At 37.0% G+C, this 22,746-nt stretch overlaps 1 protein-coding gene across 8 annotated transcripts in view; it reads left to right on the forward strand.

Annotated features, from left to right (window-relative positions):
- Positions 1-22,746, forward strand: part of tiam2a (TIAM Rac1 associated GEF 2a) — a 66,455-nt gene that overhangs the window by 25,549 nt on the left and 18,160 nt on the right. For 2 of the 8 annotated variants that reach the window (XM_056767619.1, XM_056767612.1), the window contains exons 2-13: positions 173-684; positions 3,020-3,089; positions 3,736-3,812; positions 4,597-5,641; positions 9,093-9,567; positions 9,663-9,835; positions 10,667-10,891; positions 17,056-17,241; positions 17,364-17,510; positions 19,425-19,586; positions 22,390-22,494; positions 22,585-22,663. In XM_056767619.1, coding sequence (XP_056623597.1) covers positions 4,604-5,641; positions 9,093-9,567; positions 9,663-9,835; positions 10,667-10,891; positions 17,056-17,241; positions 17,364-17,510; positions 19,425-19,586; positions 22,390-22,494; positions 22,585-22,663 — 2,590 coding nt within the window. In that variant the 5' untranslated portion in view covers positions 173-684; positions 3,020-3,089; positions 3,736-3,812; positions 4,597-4,603. Of the gene's footprint in view, positions 1-172; positions 685-3,019; positions 3,090-3,735; positions 3,813-4,596; positions 5,938-9,092; positions 9,568-9,662; positions 9,836-10,666; positions 10,892-17,055; positions 17,242-17,363; positions 17,511-19,424; positions 19,587-22,389; positions 22,495-22,584; positions 22,664-22,746 lie in introns of those variants that run through there. The other 6 variants (XM_056767616.1, XM_056767617.1, XM_056767613.1 and 3 more) reach the window with 6 other exon arrangements.

A 22,746-nucleotide genomic window follows, 5' to 3' on the forward strand; every position in this document is an offset into this window, starting at 1 on the left:
CTTTAGACTACATTGAGAATTTCGGAGGAATATAAATATCTGCGGATGTCGCCTAAATAGCGTTTAATACTTTAGTAAGTTTAATATTTTAGACATTTCTTGGCATATTTCTTTGTTTTTTTGTAGATCTCTTAACATGTCCCTTACACTTATATGTTTTTTATTCCTGCAGAAAAGTTGCGTGAGCTGCCAAAATCAAGATCAGTGTGAAAAGGTCAGGCTCACAATGTGAAGATGTCTGCAAGTTACTCTTTTTAAAGCTGTGGTGTTTCTGTAAAGACCTTAAAAGGTAATGTACAACATCAAGGGCTCCACAGAAATGAGGCACATTACCTATATCCATGTTGCATAGCATTGCCTGATGAAGTGGACTCTACTGGACTTCCAAGTACACCCTGCATAATTGTGTGTTGTATGTTTAAAAATGACAAAGTGAAGCTATATTTAATATTTGTTGGTTTTCCTTTTCTATTTTATCACAGTGTTATAGATCCCTTTTTTCTTCATGTTACAATAGGATGTTCTCCTTTGACTGCCGAGTAATTCGTTGTCTGTGGACCAGGTCATTGTTAACAGCCACATCACCATGTTCAGTGATGCTATCAGGTTGATGTTGGCCTCATACTACTGCCTGAACATTTCCTATCCAGATGACCAAGGAGCAACATTGGAATTTGTGGAGAGGTAAGACAGAAGATAATATCAGTCAATATCCAAGCACATACCTTACACACATCATCGCATACTCTCACTCTCAAACACACATCCTCACATACACAAACTCTCAAACACACACATTCTCTCACACACTCACATCCTCACATACACTCACTTTCAAACATACAATCACTCTCAAACACACACATATACTCACATCCTCACTTAAACTCACTCTCAAGCACACACATCCTCACATAAACTCACTCTCAAACACACACATCCTCACATATACTCACATCCTCACATAAACTCACTCTCAAACACACACATCCTCACATACACTCACTCTCAAACACACACATCCTCACATATACTCACATCCTCACATATACTCACTCTCAAACACACACATCCTCACATACACTCACATCCTCACATAAACTCACTCTCAAACACACACATCCTCACATAAACTCACTCTCAAACACACACATCCTCACATAAACTCACTCTCAAACACACACATCCTCACATAAACTCACTCTCAAACACACACATCCTCACATATACTCACATCCTCACATAAACCCACTCTCAAACACACACATCCTCACATATACTCACATCCTCACATAAACTCACTCTCAAACACACACATCCTCACATACACTCACTCTCAAACACACACATCCTCACATATACTCACATCCTCACATAAACTCACTCTCAAACACACACATCCTCACATATACTCACATCCTCACATAAACTCACTCTCAAACACACACATCCTCACATACACTCACTCTCAAACACACACATCCTCACATATACTCACATCCTCACATAAACCCACTCTCAAACACACACATCCTCACATATACTCACATCCTCACATAAACTCACTCTCAAACACACACATCCTCACATACACTCACTCTCAAACACACACATCCTCACATATACTCACATCCTCACATAAACCCACTCTCAAACACACACATCCTCACATATACTCACATCCTCACATAAACTCACTCTCAAACACACACATCCTCACATACACTCACTCTCAAACACACACATCCTCACATATACTCACATCCTCACATAAACTCACTCTCAAACACACACATCCTCACATATACTCACATCCTCACATAAACCCACTCTCAAACTCACATATACTCACATCCTCACATACACTCACTCTCAAACACACACATCCTCACATATACTCACATCCTCACATAAACTCACTCTCAAACACACACATCCTCACATACACTCACTCTCAAACACACACATCCTCACATACACTCACTCTCAAACACTCACATCCTCACATATACTCACTCTCAAACACACACATCCTCACATACACTCACATCCTCACATAAACTCACTCTCAAACACACACATCCTCACATAAACTCACTCTCAAACACACACATCCTCACATATACTCACATCCTCACATAAACTCACTCTCAAACACACACATCCTCACATATACTCACATCCTCACATAAACTCACTCTCAAACACACACATCCTCACATACACTCACATCCTCACATAAACTCACTCTCAAACACACACATCCTCACATAAACTCACTCTCAAACACACACATCCTCACATACACTCACATCCTCACATAAACTCACTCTCAAACACACACATCCTCACATAAACTCACTCTCAAACACACACATCCTCACATATACTCACATCCTCACATAAACTCACTCTCAAACACACACATCCTCACATATACTCACATCCTCACATAAACTCACTCTCAAACACACACATCCTCACATACACTCACATAAACTCACTCTCAAACACACACATCCTCACATAAACTCACTCTCAAACACACACATCCTCACATACACTCACATCCTCACATAAACTCACTCTCAAACACACACATCCTCACATATACTCAAATCCTCACTTACATTCACTCTCAAACATACACTCACTCTCAAACACACACATCCTCACATACATATATTAAAGGTATAGTTCACCTTCAAATTGCAAATTCTGTTATATACACAACCTTTTTTCATTTCAAACCTTTGTGACTCTCTCTCTTCCGCAAAACACAAAAGAAGAAAATGTTGGTCCCCAATGACTTGCATTGGTTTTGTGTCTATACTATAGAAGTCAATGAGGACAAAAGGTTTTTGGTAACCGACATTTTTCAAAATATCTTTTGTGTTTCGCAGAAGAATAAAAATCACACAGGTTTAAATAACAACAGGGTGAGTACATACAGCATTTTCATTTTGAAGGCAAACTATTACTTTGAGAATTATGTTACAGTCTTTTTTTTTTTTAACAGATGCCTTTTCAAGATAAACCCAGAGAAGGGATCCAAAATTCTAAAGAGAACATCAAGAAACCAAAAGGCGGTCAGTCCAAAGGTTATTTCTCTGTTTAGTAAAATGTGCAGACTATGAATGGATGGAGTAATAATACTCACCCATTATTCTCTTAAAATTATTGGCTGTGTTACTGACTTGAACTACATTTGGTTCTGTTGTTAAAAATTTCCCTTTTTCATTCATGTAGTTGTATGCAAGTTTCCAACATTTGTAATTAAGACAGAAAAGTTTGCGATCCATGTTATTTTTGTCTTCTGATGAGTGTATTTTAATAGTTGAGCATCAGTTTTATTGCATGAATTGTATAAACCTGTCCATGATTTTGATCTCTTGTACTGCTTCGTTGTTTTACTTATGTAATCAGTGAGATTTTGGTGAGTTGTAGCTTTTACAGACAAGTTTGACATTATTGTTATTATTCTCCTGCAAGAAATAAAAGCGAGTCTGTTTAACAAGATTCATCATGTTTTGTCATGAAATATTCCACACATCTCACGCAAAATTTTACTGCGGGTAAAACAGTAACAGGTAATGATTACAGCTCACAGAAGGTCTGTACACAAATTGCGTGTATTCATAATAATATGTGTATTTATAATTCAAACACAAAATTAATTTTTCATTACTAAACACGTCTTTGCGTTCATGTCTTTGTGGTTATGTGCACATCCAGGCCGCAGCCTGCTGCCGTGGCAGAAACTAGTGCCTTTGGAAAGCGATTCCCTGCTTCATACAGGAACTTTTATATTGGTATACTCATGCATTTGATAAAAAATTCTATGGGTCCATTATTGTTTAAAAACAAGTAGTTTTTTATTAAGACCTGAAAAACACTCAACTTGAGGCTTATTATTTGAATCTGTGATTTTATTTGTACTTTTATGGTACTTTTTCTACATCTTTAATCTTTAGATCTTAAATTGAACGTTTAGAAGCTCAAGAAGTATAAAAAAATATTTTGTAGAAATTAGTTTAAAACTGTAAAATCGGGTCTGAAATTACAGATAAAAACTGTTAAATCAGGTGTGAAATTACAGATAAAAACTGTAAAATCGGGTTTGAAATTACAGATTAAAACTGTATTTATAACTACAGAAAAAAAATGTAATTTTAAGTAACAGATATTTTCTGTAGCTTTTACGGATTTTTTCCGGCGCCCCAGCTGCCGGAAAATTTCCGTTTTTTTACGGGTTTTTTTTTTACAGTGTAGAAATGTAGTCATATTAAAATAAAAGATATAATCTAATAATCAAATATAAGTGAATGAGACTGTAGAAATTTACTCTAATGGGACCGAGTCAATTATTAATGACGGCACCCTAAAAATAAATTCAAAGTTCAAATGTAGAGAAACAATTTTTGAAAAATGATTTGACTTAAATACACAAAAAATAGATAGTCAATATTTTCTTTAGCTGTGATTAGTCCCGGGTTTGGGGCTTCAGTAGATCATGTGTAAATTGTCTATATAGAACCAGTGTAGCGTTTAGCCGTGGGTTATGCTAATAATGGAATCTTTCTCTTGCTTTTCTAGATCTAAGATGGGAAACTCTGAGAGTCAGTACACCATCCACCACTCCCAAAGCAGTAGCTGTATCATTCCTGACAGACCAAATCATTATTCATCCAGGATATGTTCTACCGGAGACAGCATTTCATTGCCTTGCAGTGATAGGAATGCGGGGTTAAGATTCAGGACCCCATCGAAGTCTGACCACACTTTTATATCACGCAACTATGAGTACATCTCACGTAAATTAAAGAGTAATGTCAATGGTCAGTGCAATGAGGTTTCAGACGTCATGTTTCCTGAAGGTGGCCTGTTGGAGAAGAGTGGTGCTGGGGAAAAGAGTAAAGGTTATTTTGCTTTCAACACAGTGAAAACAACTAGAAAGAGTATTAGCCTTCAGGACTTTGAGAAACAAAGCAGTCCAAGGGTTGTGATTAAGAAAGATGACACTGGAAGAGTAGATTTTAACCATGTATCTGACAGTGCCCTTCTCTCCGACAAATGCTCTGGACCAGTTCAGCTCCTCAGGTTTTCCCCTACCATAGACTCCAGTTCTAATATATTTGGAGTAACACCATCATTAGTAGTCAAATTGGAGGCTCAGCAACCAGTTGGACACTTCAAGAGAACAAAAGGCAGCTCTTCGACCTCTGATGACTCCCTGTTTGACTTGCCCTGGACCTGTGGGACTTGTGTAGAACCTAATGATTCAGACATTACCTACTCTAACAGTGAAACACAAAGTATTTCAGCAAGAAAGGTTGGAGTTTTTGGCCAAAGGTCACCTGACATTACTATAGGTGACCTCTGCAAGGATCCTAAAATTGATTCCACATTTTTGCAGTTTTCAAATCATAGCCCTTTAAATCAAAGAACCTCATTTGTATCTGTGATGGAGGAATCTAGCTTAGATGGATGCCAAGGGGAAAAGCAGTATTCCTTCTTCACCTTACCTCGCCAGAAACCTAAGCCTGTTCTAGAGAGTACGAGAAAGAGCGAGACAATAAGGAACAAATTGAGGCATATCCGTTACTTGACAGGAAGCTTGACCAGGAAAAAGAAGTTACAGGTAAGGATATTTCTCTGAACAGTTATTGCCCATTTGTTTAAAGGAGACCTACTGTGCCCCTTTTCCGTCTATTAGATGTAATATAAATCCTAGGTGTCCACAGAATGTGTCTGTGAAGTTTCAGCACAAAACACCACTTCAATTTTCATTTTTGGGTGGGTGCAAAATTTTTGGGTCACGTTTAATGCAAATAAGCTGCTGTTCTCTGCCCCTTTAGGCAAAGTGCTCAGCCTAAAAAGCATGAAAAAGGGGAAAGCTTGAGCTTCCGATATGACTGGAAATCTGGAAAGTAGTAGGTTTGTTTTGATTTAAGCCATAATAACACAAAATACAGCTAACTAACACAATAAAAACATGATAACATAATAAAAAAACATGATCTGATTTTGGAAACAAACTCTTCAAATATATTTCTATTTAATTAATTAAAAATTTCAACAATGTAAATTATGTAATATATACAGACATGATTTAATGTCGCAAAACGAAGTAGGTGTCTACATTTGAACATAAATTCACTGCTAAAATAAATTATTACATTTCTGATATTTAATAATTAATACGATATACTGCACCAGTCCTCTTGTGGACAGGGTTTGGAGACTGGGGCAGAAGTCAGGAAATTAATGTTGCTTTTGTTTTATTGCGCACCAGAAATATTCTCCTCGGTTCAAAAAAAGATGGTTGAAATACTTGATTATTTTAATGATGTCTTTGTATTTAACTGTCTGCGGTGTATGTTGCATTGCTGTCTTACAGTCAGAAATCTCTCCTCAAGGTTCTCCTCAAACCTTAATTTGTGTTCTGAAGATGAACAAAGATGAACATGTCTGTAGTTACACTATGAGACATGGAGATTTCTTATCATTTATAGTTTAGAGTTATCAGTTTATGTTAATAAGTAATTTAGTTTATATTTTACAATCTTAATTTGAATCTGTCAATAATTATATTTCAAAATATTTTATTTGAATATGACTACATTTGTATTTTAAGTTCTTAATTTAAATATGTCAGCACGAGACCTCATTCTATAATATTTCCATGATTAAATGACTGACAGAGCCCCATCCTCTATCAGCCAATCACGGTGGTCATAGCCAGTAAGCTTGCTGACATCATCCATAGCAACGAAGTCAACCCCTCCCTTTCTCTTAAGGGAGAAGTTCACTTTCAAAATAAATTTTCATGATAATTTACTCACCCCATTTCATCCAAGATGTTTATGTTTGTTTTTACTGTGGTTGAAAATAAATTAAGGTTTTTGATGAAACCATTCCAGGATTTTTCTCCATATAGTGGACTTCAATGGACTCCAAACGGTTGAAGGTATCACATACTGCTGTAACTGTTTTACAGGATTTATGAAATAATTCCTTTTATTTTTTTAAATTGTATAAAATGATTACAAAAAATCTATTTCCCCAGTAAAAGAAATCTGTATTTTTTTAGATAATATGTAAATCAAATTGTTCGATAATTCAAATAAAACTTGAGAAACAATCAATATGTTTGTGTTTTATTCTCGATGATCTGTGTGGCAAAACACAGATTGAAAAACAATCATTGACGCCATATTGAAGGGTTGTTCCAAACCATAGTGCTCACACAGTTACTGGCCACTTCAAGGGCCCATTCGGAATCAAGGATTTTGAAGGGTACAATTGATGGACACTTTGGGCCCCCATGAGTTTTTGCGCAGATTCTTTGCGTGACATTGCACCTCCTTATGGACTCAGAAGAATTATAATCAAATACTAATTAGAGATTACAAAATGTATAGTCAGTAACCTAATCTCTTAGATTACACATTTCTAAACCGTAATATGAATACTTTTGGATTACATTTACATTACTTTTGAATCTTATTTTATGTAACACTTGTCTAAGTGTCTAAGATCTAAGCAGGATCATTTTGTACTTTTTTCACATATACAAAGAGGAAAAACATTCAATTCTTTATTACCAACAAAAGCCTCAACATCTTTTTTAAATCCAGTATGAACAAAATGCTAACACTCATATAACTTGTTAGTGTTTACTGATAGTAACACTGAATAGTTTTCCCAATAATTTCCTTAAAAATGAAAGGGTGTCTATTAGGGGTGTCACAAGATCTCGTGCCTCAAGATCTTGCGAGTTTAAAATGTGACAAGATTTCTCGTCAAGGTCTCTTGATAACAGCATGATGGAGTTTGATGGTGATTAGGTATTGGCGATGCCCTGCTACTTTTAAGTCATATTATAATTCATAAAAATAGACATTTACATTCATTTGAGCGACATTTTCAAAATGCACCTATTTTGCATTTGTGATTTTGAGTTGAATAAAAGTGTGTAAAAAGTGTACAAATCTTCTTGTGTTGTTCTCGTGAACCCAATTTTGTGTCTGGTCTCATCTCTTGGGATAAGTGTCTCGTCATACCTCCTAATGTCTATACATCCAGCCATCAAATGCGGAGTTCCGCTCCATTTTGCATCTCTGTGTGATTCCAAACCCCTCCATTCTCTGCCGGAAAAAGCTTGAAGAATCACAAATATATACAAACGTATAATTGGTATATAAACGTATAATTGGTAGGTATGTATTTTGAAATTAAAAAAAAAAAAATGTAGGGAAAATCACTGACCTGTAAATAATTTACTGCCATTCTGTGAATATATATATATACATATATGAATCCATAAAAAAGTAACTGTGGTCTGAATCCCAATTTTAAAATGTAGTTTACTGTAATAAGACTTGATTTTTGAAATCTGATTACGTAATCCAGATTACATGTAATCTGTTACTATCCAGCTCTGCGTGTCGCATTCTTGAACTGTCCGCCTAGAAACATAATGAAGCCACCTGATCGAAATAGTAAGCTGCAGTGTTTACATCTGTTGCAACAAGCATTCATCACGATCAACTAACGCTAAATTCTTAAAAGTATGCGAGGTTCATGGCACAAACGCAAAAACATTGTTGTTGCCGTTAAGTTAAAAACGAAAAGTGATTGGTTTCTTTACATGTCAGTCATATGGACTCTTGGGCAGGCCTTGAGCAAAGAAAGCGGCCTAAGTTCACAGACCTTCACTATAAATACATCTTAAATATATCTTAAATATGTGGCAAATTGAGTGTGTGGGTTTAGAGCTGGTCCTAGAATTTGGAGGAGTGAGCCTTCTGGTGGTGAGGAGAGGCCTCTGCTGTGTTTGTGTCAATTACCTTTTTGACTAAAGATAAACATATTTAAAAGCTCACTCTCAGATTGTTTCTAAAATGTTTATGTTCTAAGGCAGATTGCTAATGTAACAGTTATTTAAGGATTGTTGTGAGGTGGTCTCACTCTGACTTACAATTACTGTTTCTATATTGCAATACTGACAAAGTGATGTCTGTACAAAACCGTTTGCAAGACCAGTTTGTAATCCATTATCATAGTATTTCCCATTCAAATCTTTTTAGGAGCCAAAGTATAATGAGCCCACCAATTGCTTTGATAGTGGTGTGGATGGCCTGACTGCAGACACAAGTTCTCCTTCTCAAGTCTTCAGCCTTCTGGGTGTCTCCGGTGACACATCTCAAACCCACTGTCAATCTCAGCCACTACAGTTCTGCAGCTGTTCTGATGGCGCCCTTCTTTTGGACACTGAGCAGAAAAACGTCTACAAGAACTTCATGAAGGAGTTAATGGCTGGCCGGCCTTCAGCAGAAGGTGGAGGTGAGGAGTCGGGTGAGAATTTCACAGATGATACTGAGAGCAGTTGTCAAGAAACCCTCGGCTCGCTAAAGCAGATAGACTTACTGTTTGAGAAAGAGCAAGGAGTTGTTCGACGGGCTGGGTGGCTCCACTTCAAGCCTTTGCTTACTGTACAGAAGGACAGAAAGCTGGAGCTAGTGGGTCATCGAAAATGGAAGAAATTCTGGGTCACTCTAAAGGGTAAATATGACACAATTGCATGAACTGACACTCGTATTTACAGTACTCACCTTTGATTCGACCAGTGATGACAACCTATTTCATCTTTCCTTCAGGTTGTACTCTCCTGTTCTATGACAGCTATGGAAAAGCTTTTTCAGACCAAGAGCTGTCTCCATGCTGTGCCCTGTTAGCTGATGATGGCATAGTCCAGGCTGTTCCTGAGCATCCCAAGAAGGAGAATGTGTTCTGCCTCAGTAATGTCTATGGTGATGTCTATCTTTTTCAGGTCAGTCACAAAACTTTTATACACTCACCTAAAGGATCATTAGGAACACCTGTTCAATTTCTCATTAATGCAATTATGGTGGTGGAGTTATGGTGTGGGGGATGTTTTCTTGGCACACTTTAGGCCCTTTAGTGCCAATTGGGCATCGTTTAAATGCCACGGCCTACCTGAGCATTGTTTCTGACCATGTCTATCGCTTTATGACCACCATGTACACATCCTCTGATGGCTACTTCCAGCAGGATAATGCACCATGTCACAAAACTCAAATCATTTCAAATTGATTTCACTGAGTTCATGAGCACATGAGTTCACTGTACTAAAATGGCCCCCACAGTCACCAGATCTCAACCCAATAGAGCATCTTTGGGATGTGGTGGGATGGGAGCTTCGTGCATCCCACAAATCTCCATCATCTGCAAGATGCTATCCTATCAATATGGGCCAACATTTCTAAAGAATGCTTTCAGCACCTTGTTGAATCAATGCCACGTAGAATTAAGGCAGTTCTGAAGGCGAAAGGGGGTCAAACACAGTATTAGTATGGTGTTCCTAATAATCCTTTAGGTGAGTGTACACTGAAAATATACTGGTTGAACAAACCCGCACCTCATGCTTGTCAACCAGCAAATCTATATCCAAAACAGAAAATACATTGACTGTGTGATATACACTCCAGAATTCAATGCTGGTTAACTACCACATCAGCATCCAAAAAACAACTTATGCTGGTGGCCAACAATGCTGTCTATTGTCAATTTTTTTCACCTACAATACAGTGTTATGTGTGTTAATTTTTAACATTACTTTTAATTATACCCCTCTCTCTAGGCCTCTAATCAGACTGACTTGGAGAATTGGGTAACAGCCATCCATTCTGCTTGTGCATCTCTGTTTGCCAAACGCAATGGGAAGGAGGACACATTGCGTTTGTTACATGGAGAGATCCGTGGGATTCTTCAGAAGATTGACATGGACAGCAAGATGAAAAAAATGGCTGAGCTTCATTTGCCCATTGTTGGTAATCCCAAGAATAGGAAGGCTATTGAAGACCAGGTAAGCAAGTTAAATACGTGAAACTAGACGTTTGCCTCTTAGCTGTCCCTTTGCCCATTGTGGCTTCATTAAAAAAAATTGTGCGCCTCAATGTTCTCATATGCATAGCCAGTTTTAAGTCAAAAGTGCTTAATAATATCCTTTGTTGTCACGTGCGTGTTAACAGTTTGGTGTATATGAATAATGGTCTTAGTGGTCCAATTAATATACACTTTACGGTAGAAACGTTTCTGGTTAAATTAAGTTTCTCAAGCAAGCAGTCCTGTGGGACGACATTGTTGTTTTGGGTATACTCAGACATACCTATAGTATGAAAATACAATAGGCCCTTTTCAAATGACGTCACGCATCTTACGTTCTTCCGCGAAGCAGTGTATCGTTACTTCCGCTAGCCAGTGGCGGCTCCAGACAATTTTGATTGGGGGGGCAATGGGGGTCCTGGTCATTTCAAGGGGGGTCTCATGAAAACCCAAAAAAAAATACAGTGGACACGGCTAATAACTGCATATTACTGCTACTAAACAAATAAAACCAGATCGATGCACACTGTGAAAAAAATGACGACAGGCAAAACAAAAAGCCGCTTCTTTTGACAGAATATTCAAGCCACTGGTACTGTTTGAACCACGAGTAACTAAAACCCCTGGATGCTAGCTGCCCCTGCGATCCAAAAGAACGACACGGTTATGATTTTAATTAAGCTGTCTTGGTTTCTCGGCTGGGCCATGGCTTAAATCCCCCGTTAAATCCATTCCATTTCTAATAATTATTTGCAACATTAAGTGCATAATGAAAATAAAAATTCAGTTATATCAATGACATTTGTATTCATAAAAGGAACTCCCAAATGTAATTGATATTATTGAATTTTTATGTTCATTTTGCACTTAATGTTGCACATATTTATTTGAAATGTATATTTAGATACACGATTGCATTGTCAATTTACATACTGCATTGCCATTTTGCATATTACATTGCAAATTGAATTTTACAACACACGCTTCCATATGCGAGTTGCTCCGGTCCCACCTCCTCATCTTCCAATTCCTCGGTGTCCTCTATTTCTAATTCTATGATCAAGCAGGGCTCGCCCTCCACTGCAACGGGTATATTTTCAGTCCTATTTCCGCTGCTGTCAATTTGTTTTTAGGTATGACGAAGCGATCCATTTTTAGCTTCAAGATATAAAGTGCGTTGCAGCACTTACGGGCTCGCGGCAGCGCCTTGAACGCAATGACGCAAGGCGCAGCGGCAGCAACGTTCATGGGGCGTCGCAGTGATTCTTATGTTTATATTTTTTTATATGTCGAATAAATTATGAATTATTATTGTTCTGCATAGTTTGATCAGGGGGGGGGGTGGGGGGGTCGCCGGTGCCGCTAGCGCCTCAGGATGGACTTAACCAAGACCCTTGCACAGCTGCCACAAATAATGCTAGATGATGTACAACATCTTGAAGACAAATTTTTGCTTATAACAATTTTTGTGTTAGCGAAGGTGCTAGGATAAGTACTTGAATACATGTTACGTCCGTTTTTTCCCCACTGTTGTTAAATTCTACTGAAACAGCAAAACGAAAGTTCTTCTTGATGCAAGACGGACGTTATGAGACACTGCTTTGCGAAAAGGCGGAAGTTAAGTTACCTCATTGTGAAAAGGGCGTATATGCATGAACGTGATTGCAGTTAAGTTTACTGTTTACTCAGTTTTGGCAGAGACAATAATGGAGTCGTTTTCAAAAACGTCCACTCAAAAAAACTTTGTGTTTTCAGTCCCCCAAAAAACTGTTGTCGTCTAAACAAAGCTTTACATATTGTCACAATCCTGTCTGTCCCCAGCCTGTTTTCCGTGTGTTTGCCCAAGAACTTAATTTCTCCGCGCTCCCTCACCTGTCCCTCGTCAATTATCCCTGCACCTGCCCGTCATCAGACTCATTACCCTCATTACACTATTTATACTCTGCCTGTTGCTTTGTTCATTGTCTTGTCTAAAATGTTACAAGTGTGTGTATGTACATGGTTGAAGGTCTTTGAGCCCTCGATTTTTCCCCTGTATTTGGAGTCTATTAAAAAGGATTATTTTCTAATCATCTCTTCTGGGAGTAATTGTTACACATATACAGTAGATACCAAACTGTGGGTAATTCCCAAAGAGCAGGCAGCAGCGTGCAAAGTTTGTAGGTGTGTTTTAGGCCATTTTTGTGCGCGATTTTTTTCCATCCACTCACAAAAATTTGATATATTTACAGTAGAAAATTTACAAAATATCTTCATGGGACATGATCTTTATTTAATATCCCAATGATTTTTGGTATAAAATAAAATAATTTTAACCCATACAATGTATTGTTTGCTATTGCTACAAATATACCCGCGCAACTTGACCTTTAAGAAAGATACAATTAAAAATTATAATCAACCCACCAAAATGCCTCATGGGATTGGCTGTCTTTCCTGCCACAGATGATATGTACCCAAAGTTTGGTGGGTGATAATGTCAAGCCCTGTAAATAAGTATATTAAAATATTAGTTGACATGTAAATGGTTGATGTAACCATAATTTAATGGTAATTTAATTAATGGAGAGCTGTATAGACTACTTATGTCACGAATTCAGTTCCCAGAACGACCACAACCCATGCACAAGACTGTACTGCCAGTTTCCCACGCTCTTAGGCCTAGTCCACTTGTACATTTATTTGTTTTTTCATTAAAAAAATCACGTCCACACGAAGACGCAAAAACATGATATAAAGCGCTGCCAAAAGCATGCCAAACCAACAGGTGGCAATATAATCCTAACCATAAAACCGTGTTGGCCAATCAGAAGCCTCGAATCTAACATCAAACAAAGTAGATAGCGTCACACATTCCAACGTCATACACCTGCGGTCTACGGTTTCACGATCTACAAGACAACACTGAAACCGGAGTTTCTAAAAGTCTTGGCAGGAGTTTTCAAAAAAGTTTGATTTCAAGTCAAGTCAACTTTATTTATAGTGCTTTGTACAATTTTCATTGTTACAAAGCAGCCGTATATGAAACATATTGACTATAGGCAAAACATTAAAGTTATACAAGTAAATACAAAAAAAAGTGAACACGCACATAAGTTCACACACACCAACATGCATAAAACACAGCTCAACACGCACAAAGCACAAAATACACATGCAATGTGATTATTGTTTTGATATGTACTGTTAATTGTTTTGTTTGATCTATGGAGACATCGAAAGTGAAACTACCAGGGCCTTCTCCAGAACGACTAATACAACAAGACCGACTTACCATAGTTATATTACTTTATCAAACAAGGAAAAACAAAATACTCCATTTTAACGCAATAGCAGCCTGCCTCACAACGTTGCGGAACATTCAACACGCCATGACGTCGTTTGACAAGCTCTAAAAAAGAAATCATCAAGATAAATTTACCACTCAGTTGTTTGGGATATCAATAACAAAGTCTCCACCATATACCGCGGCTGCCTATAATAACAGACAAAGCACCCTATAATATGAGACAAAACACAGTACTTTGCTAACCGCTTTGCCCTCGTTTTGACATCAATGGTATTTAAGACAGGTTGATGTTTAATGACTTTAGTAATAAAAGTTTCCTCCAAACTAGAGTCAAAGTTTCAAGCAACCTCCAAAACAAACACCTCTTTACACTCCTCATTAATGACAATAACATCTGGTGTGTCAGCAGATAGATGTGAAAAGATTTCAAAACGACTGTTATTGCATTGGAACAGAGAGGGCTTTAAACAAGAATATTTACACATGGTCACTTAGGTGAAAGGAAGCTTAATATGTCCTTTGTTATAAGGTCCACTATTCTGTCATGCCGTCTATTAACATCCCCTTATAGGCATGGCAGCCATGCAAGATGTGTGGCAATGTTTCAACAATCTGTTCTGTAGTGTGGTGCAAACAATGAGAGATCTGAGTTACAGGAAATCAAATAGAGAGATTGAATCTAGTAGGAAGCACTTGCAACTAGCTTTTACTGTAAAAATAACAATGTCTTCAATTGTTCTTTAAAAATGAGTGAGAGTGATAAGCAATTGGAAGGCATGCCAGTTTTCCCTGAAGTTTCCATCCAAGCCAGCGTTGTTTTTGTTGACATTGTTGTTAATCCAAAAGTTTTCGCCGTTCCCCTCCAGGTGTTAGCAGATGACTCTAGTAACCACGTGTGGCTGTTGCCTTTACAAGGGTCAGAGGGTCAGAGGGTCAGTTATAATGTCCTATGAGACTTTCACAGTCCCAGATCCAGTGATACTCCAGATCGAACACAAAGATCATTCAGATCTGGCCAGACAGACCAAATGCCAAAACCAGCCGAATGAGTGTCAGGTTTCCCAATGGATTTCCTTCTGAATCCGGGGAAGTGGGGATCCGACTCTTTGGCCAACGGCACCTTGCGTCGACATAAGTCCAAGAACAGGGAGGATCGTGCCAACTCCCTGACATCTTTATCGTTGTTGTTCAGCATGTTCAGGAGATGGGAAATCTGCATACTGGTGTAAATCTATATCACATTTGGTATCCCCCAACCCTCCTTCCCACACACACAAAAACACACAGCGTGGTTATCACAGAGAAGCACACCTTCGAGATAAATGAGAGAGATACAGAGGTCAATTATTATACACACTATAAATTCCATAAATAAATTAAGCAGAATGTTACATTTTAAAGATATATTAAACAATACGAAAACTTTAAATTCTATGTCAGCAGCCCCCCCCCGGTCAGGCAAACGGTGCAAAACTTTGGCGAGGATCCCAAAACTCCAATGGAGAAAAAAAAACACGGGAGAACCCAGACCCAACTAGGGGAACCAGTTCCCCTCTGGCAAAAACTGCACCATCTCTACAAGCTCGACAGTGCTTGCACAACTAGGCTAAGTTAAAAGAAAAGATGGTAAAAAGGTAGATAATAGGTTTAAAATTATCATTAATATCTAATAGCAGTTGACAAATTTGTAGTAAGGACTTATTGGGTCGCCACTTCCCTTTTTCAGCTCTACCATCTCAGCTCTTGTAAGGTTCCCACATCCCACTCTCAGCTCTACCACCAAGTCTGGGAACAACGAGAAAAGACAGTTAAAATAGAGTACTGTTCTACACTCTTTGATGCAGCAAGTACATCAGTTGTTATGGGAAGTGTTCCTGGTTCCGCTTGATCTAACGAATGCAGCCAAACCCCTCAGGGATTTGTATTATGGAAGTTTAGTGTATGCAAGGTTGAAAAGATGTGTCTGACAGAGTGTCTTTGCCTCCCGGAAAGAACAAGGAAGACTGTTACAAAGTTTAGACGCATGATAGGAAAAGGATCTACCAACGGCAATTGATTTTTAAATTCTAGGTATTACCAACTGACCAGAGCCCTGAGAACAAAGTAAATGTGAAGGACTGTAATACAAGAGATGCTTACTCAGGTACTGAGGAGCAAAACCATGTTGGACTTTATAGGTAATCAGTAAGATTTTAAAGTTAATGCGTTGCTTAATAGGCTTTTGCAATGACATGATAACATGATATCGATAATATTGTTACATCCCTACAGTCAGAATTTACATTTTAGCACGTTTAAAATTCTGATATAGGTAGGAAGACACAGTGTAACTAACATGTCAGGCACAATACAAGTTGTATTGTGTTGTATTGTATTGTGTTGTAAAAGTAACACAAAGATGTGTAGCAGCTACATTGAAGTCATACAATAATTATACATTATTATGAAATAAAGACCATATACTATTATAAGCAATATTTTACAAATATATATATATATATATTATACTGTACATATTTTTCAAAAACTGTAAAAGGTTGTGTGGTTGTAAGTATCTTTTACATAAAAAAACAAAGCATTGAACTGATGCACATAAGCCTTTACAGTTGCTCTATGGCGTCCACTGTAGGACAAAGGATTATATGAGATTTACAACAATTCTAAACCCCATTCCCTTTAGCCCCACATACTTTACAGAGTCATGTGGTCCTCAGCAATAACAGCTAGAATAGTTCATCCCTCATGCAGTTCCTGCCACCATTGCACCTTCAAAATCTTTATATATATATGCAGACATTTCCTTTTTGATGGATATGACGTTCTCTCTAACTACCTGTGCATTGATTAACTTGCAGATTCAACAATGGGAACAGAACCTTGAGCGATTCAACATAGACCTATTTCGCATGCGCTGCTACTTGGCCAGTCGTCAAGGGGGAGAGCTACCCAACCCCAAGAGCCTCCTGGCCACAGCCAACCGCTCATCCAAAGCTGCAGTGGCACGACTGGGAATCTTCTCTGTTTCCTCATTCCATGCACTGGTTAGCTTCCTTGATCTTGAAAATACACTGTTCCTAGTTCGCATGAATGTAGGAGGACACGATTTTCTTTTCCAAATCTAGAGTTTGCTGCAGTTAATATCCTTATTGTTTTCATCACCAAGGTCTTTTCCAGGGATGAGGCAACAATGCGAAAACATTCTCTGTCTCTATGCCAACATGGTCACTGTAAGAAAGGTTTTTTTTCATCAATCAAGGGCCTGAACACTCTTACCAGGAAGGGTCATGAAAGAAAGCCATCGGATTCACAGGTACCTCGCCCACCATGTCAAATCAGCCATTTGTGATGATGTGTCGTAGGATGAATGCTTGCAAAGTGCAGTTACATATCAGCTTTGATGGGAAATTTCTCCCATAGGCGCAAATAACAGGACTTTGATAAAATACTCTGTTGGTAGTAATTACTACCGGTAGCGGACTAACGGTGTTTAAATCACCTATTCGCAAAATGCACAAAAGAGGACTATTTTCACTGAAGTTGATGATGATGTTAAGGAAATGCACTGGGGGGAAATGCACCAATGGAAAGGTTACCCACGAGTGAAAGAATTTTTAAAGATTTCACAACTGTGAGCTCGTGCAAAGCGTTTTACAGCAGGTTGCTCCAGGCTCTCTTTAATAAGAATACTGAATGCTCATATGAATGAAAAGCTATTTTAGGGATTTTTTTTTTTAATTGAAACAATATTTACATGAACAGCTGTGAAATACAGCTTATATAGCTGCTAATAGGATATCCACGTGCAACTCTTCAGAGTATAATTGTGGTCTTGACAGGGCCTCCATTGTGGCGTAATGCTTTGTCAGGTGGCTTGCTGACTGCACGCATTGTTTAGTTGTGAAGACACTCAGCATAATTTTGCCGCTTCCAAGTTTTTGGCAGTAAAAACCCTGCAGTCACTGTTAGTCATGGATCAAATAAGCTGCCCATTTGCCCATTCTTAACGGCACCAATTTTATAATGTATAAATTGTGTCAAATGTTATATTCCTTTTTCTTTTTTTCATTGTGACCATTTTTTTAATGCCTCAAATACAATTCAATACAGCTCAAATCTTATATCAAAATTAAATTAAAATATTTAATCAACGCCATATAACCAACATACTACAGAGCGCATGAGGAAGAGATGGCCTGTCTCCATGGAATATAGGACAGCATCAAATACCTTTAATAAAATACCCTTGATAACTGCAGGACACACAGTAAATAAATAACTAAATACATTTTCCTTAAATGTGACCCTGGACAACTTTTTCAAAATTGAGACTTTAACATCACATGAAAGCTAAATAAATAAGCTTTATATAATCTTTAAACGGTGGGTGCAAAATATTGAAAAAAGTTGTCCAAATCAAATCCTTAGCATAGCACATTACTCACAAAAATAAAATGTTTATATATTTACGGTAGGACATTTACAGAATATCTTCATGGAACATGATCTTTACTTAATATACTAATAATTTTTGCCATAAATGAAAAATCTATCATTTTGACCCATTCATTGTATTTTTGCCTTTTACTAAAAATGTTCCCGTACTACTTAAGACTGGTTTTGTGCTCCAGGGTCACAAATACTGTGCATATTGTCACAGTTTTAGTGACCTTCATTGGCTTAAATAGGCTAATTTTATTAATTAATAATTACTATTCATCCTAATTAAAACAATAATTAATTTGTAAAGCGCAGTAAATCGCATGTGTGGACATTTGTGATTTCATTGTGGAGATAAAGGATGGGATCAGGGATTTTCAGCAGCTTTATATCTCTTTTTGTTATTTTCCTATGGCATCTGATAGCGCTTGGATTTAGGTGCCAGTTTTATTAATATAAAGATCAGCATTCATGAGGTGCTTTGGATTGACTATTCATAAAGGATGGTTCACATACTAACATGCAGGTGATCAGTGATTTATAAAGTGAATATTGATAACAGGTGTGTGTACGCACGGTTTTAAGTGTGAATATATTTGGGCGTACGCTATTTTTGGCTTTCGGGGGCATTTATATATATCTTTTATAAATGAGACCGCTGTTGGATCATAAAATAGTGCTTTTAAAAGTCAAATGTCAATTCCATAAAATAAATGTTTGGGTCATGTTTTACATGTGACATGCCAACAAGTTTTCAGTATCCCTATTCTCTGTTTCCCCTTTACAGCGGCTTTTAGCTAATATTTACTCAATTTTACCACCTGAAGGCAGCCGAAGGAATTGCAGCCAGGATATCCCAATTTGTGTATACATGCCAAATTACCAGACTGTTACAATTCTTCTTAAAAGTCATCACACTGTAAGGGATGTCTTGACTGAGGCCTGCATGGTAAGAAACACTGTCTTTAAAGTGTCTATTATATGTGTTAGTTATGTTAACTTTTTAGTCTTATAGAGCACATTTAGAAACAAACAAAAATATATTAATAGGCCTACACATCATCAAAAAGTGCTGTAATACGTTAACGTCACACTCAAGACAACTGTGAGCTGTATATGGTTGTTTAAATAAATGAATTTAAAGCGTCGATTGAAAAATAGGAAGAGGCTTTTCAAGGTTAATCTGGAGTTGTGGACTATAGCAAGGGCTATGGAATAAACTCCATCACTAGGAAATTGGGGAAATGAGCTTGTCTGCGGTTCAAAATAGGCTACATTTTGTACTATTCATTGCCAAAATATACTTCCACTTCATTTAAAGTACATATATCTAAACATCCTTAAATCGAGAAATTTTCAAATGCACAATGACCTTTGACACTGTATTTGTCTTCTGAAAAAAGACAGATTTCTGCTCAATACGAGAAATAATAGGGGGTCGTTTTTAAATAATATGGCCATATATACAGTATCTCACAGAAGTGAGTACACCCCTCACATTTTTGTCACATGAAAAGATATAATAAAATATTTACTAAAATGTGAGGGGTGTGCTAACTTCTGTGAGATACTGTATATTGTTTTCAGCACTAGTTTTTTGGGTAACACTTTATAATAACTGCACGCTATGAATCATTAGTTAAGCATCAGTACATAGTTAATTAATCATTTATGAAGCATTGGCCCCACATTAATAGACATTAGTAAGCAGTTAATAAATACAGCTATAAATGCTTTGTTCTTGATTTATAAGCATGTATATAATATCCTTAATAATCAAATTCTCATACTTTATTAAGGATGAATTCATCATTTCTAAATTAAGGATTACATTACTTACAAACCAGTTAGTTAGGAGTTGTCAGTGGTTCATGAGATCATTTAGAAAGTGTAAGTAAATGATTAATAAACTCTTTGAATGCACATTTATACATCTTATTATTCTGACATATAGTAAGTTACTTAATTTGTTAATAAATGGTTTTTTAACACACATTCCTGATGTAATTCATGATTAAATAAGGTAGTTATAAAACATTTACTAGTTGTTAGAGAACTATTTTTTGTGAGCTCATCTAAAGTGAGGACTATGTATGCCTTGTAAAGCATTTACAAATGAGAGTTGCATATCACTTCACAGTTATATTTTTCTGGAGGTGTGCAGGAATTAAAAAAATTCCAGAAGTTTATTTTTCATTTTATATCAATTCATTTAATGTTAATTTATATGTTCGGTTGTACAATTTCAATTTTGCAGAGGTTTATTTTTTATTTTATATTAAATCGTTTTATATACATTAATATGTACAGTTGTACAGTTTAATTTCTTTTGCATCTTGAAATAAATATTTCTATGTTCTGTATCCCTCTGTGTTGTGTTTTTCCTATTTCTGTTTAGAAGATAACTGAGCCTTTAACTCTTATTTGTAAATGCTTTACAAGGCATACATAGTCCTCACTTTAGATGAGCTCACAAAAATAGTTAACTGACAACTAGTAAATGTTTTATAACTACCTTAATTAATCATGAATTACAGCAGGAATGTGTGTTAAAAAAGCATTTATAAACAAATTAAGTAACTGTTACTATATGTCAGAATAATAAGATGTATAAATGTGCATTCAAAGAGTTTATTAATCATTTACTTACACTTTCTAAATGATCTCATGAACCACTGACAACTCCCAACTAACTGGTTTATAAGTAATGTAATCCTTACTTTAGAAATGATGAATACATCCTTAATAAAGTATGAAAATTTGATTATTAAGGATATTATATACATGCTTATAAATCAAGAACAAAGCATTTATAGCTGTATTTATAAGCTGCTTACTAATGTCTATTAATGTGGGGCCAATGCTTCATAAATGATTAATTAACTATGTACTGATGCTTAACTAATGATTCATAGCGTGCAGTTATTATAAAGTATTACCGTTTTTTGCTATCTCAGACTCCATTAAGGGATTTGGGTCAATAGGCCTTTGTAATATTCTTGACAACGTCATATCTGCATATGATGATTCTTTAAGCTCCTCCACCCCTTGGAAGACCCCCTGTTTACCCCTGTTAAGAGTTTGCCAGAGGTTTGGTTGCTAACGCATTGGAGATAATGGGCAACCTTCCAGAGGTTAAATTTGTGTTATATTTTTTTATATATAGAGATCCATGCTGATTTTACATTTTGTCAAATATTCCTATCTATCCCTCTCTAATATCACTCTATGGATGGATTAGAATAGTAGGCATTAAAATAGTTGGAATAGTTTCTTAAACCGCTAAGAAAGTTGAGTTTACTAATTAACAATAAACTACTTGCGACGTAACACCTACAACAAGATATATTCAATGTCTATATTGTTGTGCTGCTCTTCCTAACGTATGTGTACTTGCACTCACAAATAGACACACATTATATATAAGAGAGAATCATAGTAACTGGGTTTCTTTTAACAGCACAGACAGGCACAAATCGAGCATAAACGCCACCCTTTTGGAGTGATTTAATCGACATGGGTGGAGAGTGACATCACTGCTCCTGGAATTTTCTTGTGTATCTCAGGAAGAAAAATAGTTACAGTACAGAAGTGCAGATTTAATGACATTTGGTGGGAGTGACGTTACAGACACCCCCCAAAATTTTCCAAACCACCAGAAATGTTAATTTCTGCGGAATCAGTTATAGTGACTATTTATTAAGGGTGCCAACTTCACAGAGGTAATCTAAAACAAATTGTCTCTCTCATAGCTCAAGGGCCTTGACCCCTATTTGCACTGTTTAAAGCTGAGGAGATGTGTAGGAGACAGGATGGAAATATTTGCACCATCAGCTCATGAACTTCTGCAGGACTTGGTAAGATATTCATGGCTTAATCAGGTCTAGTTTTTACAAGTCGGTGAACTGCATGAGGTTGCACTAATCTAAGCCTCTTTGTCACTCTAGTCATATGATGATCTTGAGGTTTGCCGACTAAACAACTTCACTCTGCATATTTCTCGACCAACTCTAACTGTAGACTTCGGTAAGCAAAGTCTTCATTTGAGTGGCTGTTTGTAAAACTCATAGGGACCAATAGCACATTAGCTTGTTTCTAACAGTTTTTTT

Source organism: Triplophysa dalaica, chromosome 15, assembly GCF_015846415.1.
Source record: "Triplophysa dalaica isolate WHDGS20190420 chromosome 15, ASM1584641v1, whole genome shotgun sequence".
In the NCBI taxonomy this organism is placed as follows: domain Eukaryota; kingdom Metazoa; phylum Chordata; class Actinopteri; order Cypriniformes; family Nemacheilidae; genus Triplophysa; species Triplophysa dalaica.